Below are 4947 nucleotides of genomic sequence, written 5' to 3'. Positions count from 1 at the left end.
CGCTGCTTTTCCTCCCTTTTACTCCTCCACCTTCACCCCTTTTTTTAAATCTCTCTCTATGTGTGTGTGTGTGTATGTACATACACATCTATGCCTCTCTCCATCGATCGATCTATCCACACCCTTCTCTTATTTGTATGCTTACAGACACGATATGTTTCTGCTTGTTGAGTTACTTTCTCCGCCATCAGCTGGTGGCGCTTTGCCGTTTATGTTTGTTTGTGCTTTTTCTTTGAGAATTCTTGGCGCATGTCTTTTTTTTTATTTAGTTCTTTGACGCCTTTTTTTCTCTCTCCTTTTTTTTTTTTTTTCATTTTGTCACAACATGTTTTGAGAGAGTCTCCTTCAGCTGTTTTGTCAGTCTTACGTATTGTGTGGCGTTTGTCTCGCGTTTGTTTTTTTTTTTTTTTCTTGTGCTTTTATTTTTTATTTTTATCTTTATTCTTATTTTATTTTTGTTTTTTGTTTTTTTTACCTCCAACTTTGTATTTTGTTGTGACGGATTTGCGCCGGACATGATTTCTTATGTGTTTTGTTTTTTTCTGTGTTTTTTTCCCCTGTGTTTGTTTGCATGATCGATTCACTTTGGCTGTCGGTTTTGCTTCGATGCTGTGCTGGCATTTTCATGCCTCGTCTGCCCTTGGTGCGCTGTGAGGGTATCTTTCTTCTGGGCACGCTTCGTAGTGTGTTTTGCCAATTTCTCCGTTTTTTATTTATTGCTACTATTATTACTTTTGCTTCTGCCGTAAGAGCCTGGGGACGGCAGCACGCACCGGAATGGGGGCAAATACGTGAGAGAGGGATACTCGCTTATGCAGATGGGCTTCTGCGCTTCTTGGCCGCTCTGGTCCGTAGGGAGACCCACTTTTTATGGTGGCTCATCTGTGAAGGTGGCCCTCCCCAGCTGACGTTGACGCAATTAGCCGCGAATGGCCAACACGAGGCCCCAAGCTCAACAGACAATGTGGCACGATTCTTCGGTTTGTGGGATGGCAACTGGTTTTGTGCACGCCACACTGGCCGCAGTTTGAGACGTCTTCCCCCGCCCTTCCATTGTCGCGGTGCAGCCGATTGGGCAGACGACCTGCGTGTCACGGGCACCCACACGGCGGTGCTGGCGTAGAAGAAGGGTGTTGTTGCATGTGGCCGGGATTGCCAGGCAGCCATCGGCAACTCCGAGCCGGTGGGCGACCAACTACATTTTCCTCGGCGTGCACTCTGATCAGTTTTAGCACTCAGCGCCACTGACTGCTGTGTCTATTTCTTCTCTGCTGCGCTAGCCCCCTTGGCGGGCCTGGACGGTGGCTGCGATGGGGGTTGCCGCCTCTAATTCACTACGTGCCCCAGCAATTTGGGGCATCTATCTGACAGCGTACTTGTTTTTTTTTTCTGGTCTGCTTGTTTGCTTTACCTTCGCAGAGAGGGTGTAAAGGCGGGCGCGCAGGAAGGGGTGTGTGTGTCGCCCTATCGTCGTGACGGGGGTGAGGAAGACGCGCGAGGGCCCTTGCCGTGCATTTCTAGCAAGAAGGAAACAGGGTTCAAAAAAGGAGGGTTGAAGAAGGATGAGCAGCGGCGCAGCGGGGTCGGTAACTGCCAGGCACTTCGAGAGGATCGTGAGTCACCTTGGGAGCCGCGCTTTGGATCCTGCACCCCAAGGCAGGGAGTGTGGACCATTTATGCAGCGACTGTTGTTGACTGTCGAAGAGACGCGAGTCGATGGAGTTTTGGACGATATCTTTCAGCGCGTCCACGCCATTTTTGAGCCATTGGCGCAGATGAATGTCGCTACCGTGGACGATGTCGAGGTGCTGATAGCTGACGTCGCGTCGAGGGCAAGTTGTTTGGTGCGTGAAGAGGCCTTGCAGCCATCTGCTTCAACGACAATGACCTCCTCTGTTTCTCCCTCCTCCACGTCTCCGTCAGAGTCCCTGTCGCGTGTTCAGCAGTCCGTATGGTGTCGTACTGGACAGTTGTCCTTGCGACTGATAAGAGAGTCTACTAGTGGGTTTCACTCTGCGTGGAGTAGTGGCAGTAACGGCGAGGTGCAGCAGGTACCGGTGTTGCTGCAGCTAAGACTTCCATGGAGGCCTGAAGCGAGTGGCGGGCGGGGGCGCCCTGACGCGGGTGACGGAGGCTGTAATGATGCTAACAGCTGTGAGGGGGGAGAATCATCGATGGTGTCGGGCTTTACACTGCAGTGGGGAGCCGTCTTGCTTTTTTTGCAGTTTCTCTCAGATGCGGCTGGCTTGATGAGGCCCGTGTGTGATGAATGCACGGTTTCTCCTTCGGGAGACAGTCAACATCCGCTACCGCACATTGTCGCGGATACTGTCACAGTGATGATGGAACGCAATCACTTCTTATTACAGCAGGCACGTGACGCGACGAAAAATGGGATGGCTGCGGAAGTACTAACTGTCGCGGCGAATAATTTTGCGTGGATTCAGCAGCATTGTGGTGGGATAACAATGGCCAATGCATCGGAGGTGACGGAGCTCCTCACGCGGGGCCTCGCGGTCGTTCTGCAAGATATCGTCGACGGTTCTGTGGAGGAAATACGATGCGTGCTTCTCATGTACATTACGCCTTTTGGTGGAAGTAGTGGTAGAGAGCGGCGCGGCATGACTCACCGTGTTCTAGCCACACGCATAGCCGCGAGTTGTGGACTTTTTAATGGACTGGTGCATGTTCTACCGCGGCGTGAGATGATGACGCTCGTGCTGCAGCAGTCGCTGTGGCCTGTTGTTGAGCAACTGCTGGAGGGGGAAAAGCAAGCTGGCATTGAGCGGGGCGGTATCACGACAGACGTTTTAAGGAGGGTAGGTGATATGTTTCTGCCCACTGAGGCATTGCTGAAGCATGCTGGTGTGCCACACACTGAGACTGGCTTCGGTGGAGACGGCAGCGATACCACGCTGCCGCAGCGGCTTTGGGAGGCGTTGCAGGTTCTGGAAGCGGAGGAGGCCTTTGGAGCCGTGCTTTGCGAGCAAAGCCCTCCATTCCGCACACTCCGCCGCCTTCTCCCTGTAATGACTTCCTGAGCTGCCACGCAGACGCGCACGCGGGCAGCTTGTCACTTGCCTTGCGAAGCGACAACGCGCGCGGGAGAAGAGGCTTTTACCGCTTCACGCCTCTGTTGTTTTTTGTTTTTGCTTTCGTTTTGGCGTTGGATTTGCGACAAACATGGAGCTTTTCTTTTCCTTTCCTTTGGAGTATTTTTTTCAAAGCATTTGTTGCCCTTTTCCTCTACCAATACTTTTTGTTTTTGTTTTTAATTGTTTTTTTTTTGTTTTATACTACTGTTTCTACTGCTGTGAAGTGGACCATTTCATTACTGCGTGAAGAAGCAAGAGGAAATAAAGCAGCAACTTCCCTTGCTTGCACCTACACACGTGTTTGTGCTGCTTTGTCAATAGATAGAGTCCGCGAGGTTAAGCAGGGAGGGAACGGACGGGGCACACATACATCTGCGTATATTCCTGCAGTGACATAGATGGCGGGGGAGCACCACGACACCGCGGCGTCTGACGCTGAGGAAAATGACGCTGGGGCCAAATTTGCCTTTTCAGAGGGCACTGGAGCTCCGCTTGTCCAATTGCCCGCAGTGCAGGCTGTGGGCAACCGTGGCGCGGCGTGCAAGCAGCTCGAGGCCAGGTTAGAGTCGTTGCATAGACTGGTCTTTGGACGTGCTGGAAGGGCTGGCGAGCGGCGCCGGGCGTTGGAGGCATTTTGTGGCTTTCCAGAGGCGATGCGAGAGAGCATCTCGGAGCGGGTACACAAGCTGAAGAAGGACAAGCTGCGAGGGCTCATTCAAGCCCTTGGCATGCCTGTTCACATCTCTAATGCGCATGCGCAGGTGGCGGATGGTGTGACGGCGTTTTTAATGCAACCGCGGGTGGCCGAAGCGAAACTGCGGACACCCCGAAAAACGTCTCGACCACAAAAGAAGGCCGTAAAACGGGGGCGCGCGGCAGCGAGTGAAAGTGCTGAGCCCGACGTATCGCTAAAACGGAACGTTGGCCCGGCAAGGACGGAAGATGCAGAAGTCAAGGGAACGCCGAAGCGCACAAAGAAGGAAGTGCCCGTGGCGGAGAGAGCATCCTCGGCGCAGCCCCCGAGCGATGACGCCATTCGTGTTGCGGTGTACAAGCGGGTTCTCTCCACACCGCGGGAGGAGCGGAGCAAGCTCACCACCAAGGCACTGCGTTTGGAGCTGGAGCAGCTCTTTGGTGATCTGGAGGCACGCAAGGCGGTCATCAAGGAGTCGGCGTCGGAGTGTGTCTCAGCGTTGGTTGCAGCAGAGGAGGCGGCATCGGCAGTGGCGGCGGCAACTACTGTTTCTCTTTCTTCTGCCGCTACTGTTGGGACCACAGCGGCTGTTGTGGGTCGCAACAGTGGCGACCACACAGTGGAGCCTTCTCCCGCCCCGCATCCACCCCAAGTGGTGGATTCGTCCACGTTGGGTGACTCTCGCAGTCAGGCCCCACCGCCGCGGACACCAGATGGGTCCATCGCGCTGCATGCATCCGTGCCAACCTTTCCTGCCCACCCGTCCACAACAGTACCGGTCGTTTCCATCCCGCCTCACCTACCAGCAGGGGAACCTGTTTTGTGAGGCGTACAACGAAAGCATACACACACACACAACGGCAATAATGAGGGGAAATAAGGAAGGAAACCGGTGGAGAATGAGGGCAGTTTTTGATACCATACCACACCTTTTACACACACAACAAAAAAAAAAAAGAGAAGATAAGAAGAAGAAAAAACAAAAACCAAAACAAAACAGGGATGCGGCACCTGCAGGTGGATAACGGGATGCGGTGCGTTTTTTTGCTGATTCTTTCCGTAAGGGAGAAGTAATTTGGGGTGGGGTGGGGTTAGGAGAACGAACGCACTAAGAGAAACTAGTGCCAAACAAGGAGCGGCTGTATAGAAGCAAGGGGT

At 53.2% G+C, this 4947-nt stretch overlaps 3 protein-coding genes across 3 annotated transcripts, besides 5 other annotated features; all 3 read left to right on the top strand.

Annotated features, from left to right (window-relative positions):
- Nucleotides 1-59: 59 nt before the first annotated feature.
- Nucleotides 60-78: a microsatellite.
- A 176-nt stretch (nucleotides 79-254) lies between these two features.
- Nucleotides 255-317: a sequence feature (GA-rich).
- A 74-nt stretch (nucleotides 318-391) lies between these two features.
- Nucleotides 392-473: a sequence feature (A-rich).
- Nucleotides 474-571: 98 nt separating this feature from the next.
- On the top strand, nucleotides 572-1123 carry TraAM80_09844 (uncharacterized protein; the record flags this gene model as incomplete). Its single annotated transcript, XM_029386503.1, has 1 exon — nucleotides 572-1123. One exon carries the CDS (start codon nucleotides 572-574, stop codon nucleotides 1121-1123), a length of 552 nt encoding a protein of 183 aa, XP_029233638.1.
- A 439-nt stretch (nucleotides 1124-1562) lies between these two features.
- TraAM80_09843 (putative ankyrin repeat protein) lies at nucleotides 1563-3041 on the top strand (the record flags this gene model as incomplete). The annotated part of the gene is made up of 1 exon (XM_029386502.1): nucleotides 1563-3041. The coding sequence occupies one exon, from the start codon at nucleotides 1563-1565 to the stop codon at nucleotides 3039-3041; it is 1479 nt and encodes a 492-aa protein (XP_029233637.1).
- Nucleotides 3042-3255: 214 nt separating this feature from the next.
- Nucleotides 3256-3307: a sequence feature (A-rich).
- A 186-nt stretch (nucleotides 3308-3493) lies between these two features.
- On the top strand, nucleotides 3494-4615 carry TraAM80_09842 (putative regulatory subunit of protein kinase a-like protein; the record flags this gene model as incomplete). The annotated part of the gene is made up of 1 exon (XM_029386501.1): nucleotides 3494-4615. The coding sequence occupies one exon, from the start codon at nucleotides 3494-3496 to the stop codon at nucleotides 4613-4615; it is 1122 nt and encodes a 373-aa protein (XP_029233636.1).
- Nucleotides 4616-4731: 116 nt separating this feature from the next.
- Nucleotides 4732-4786: a microsatellite.
- Nucleotides 4787-4947: the final 161 nt, after the last annotated feature.

The sequence above is a fragment of the Trypanosoma rangeli genome (genome assembly GCF_003719475.1).
Source record: "Trypanosoma rangeli strain AM80 chromosome Unknown Tra_15.4_contig_00698, whole genome shotgun sequence".
NCBI lineage: Eukaryota > Euglenozoa > Kinetoplastea > Trypanosomatida > Trypanosomatidae > Trypanosoma > Trypanosoma rangeli.
Note: the sequence above shows the minus strand (reverse complement) of the source record. Positions and strands in the feature narration are given on the sequence as shown.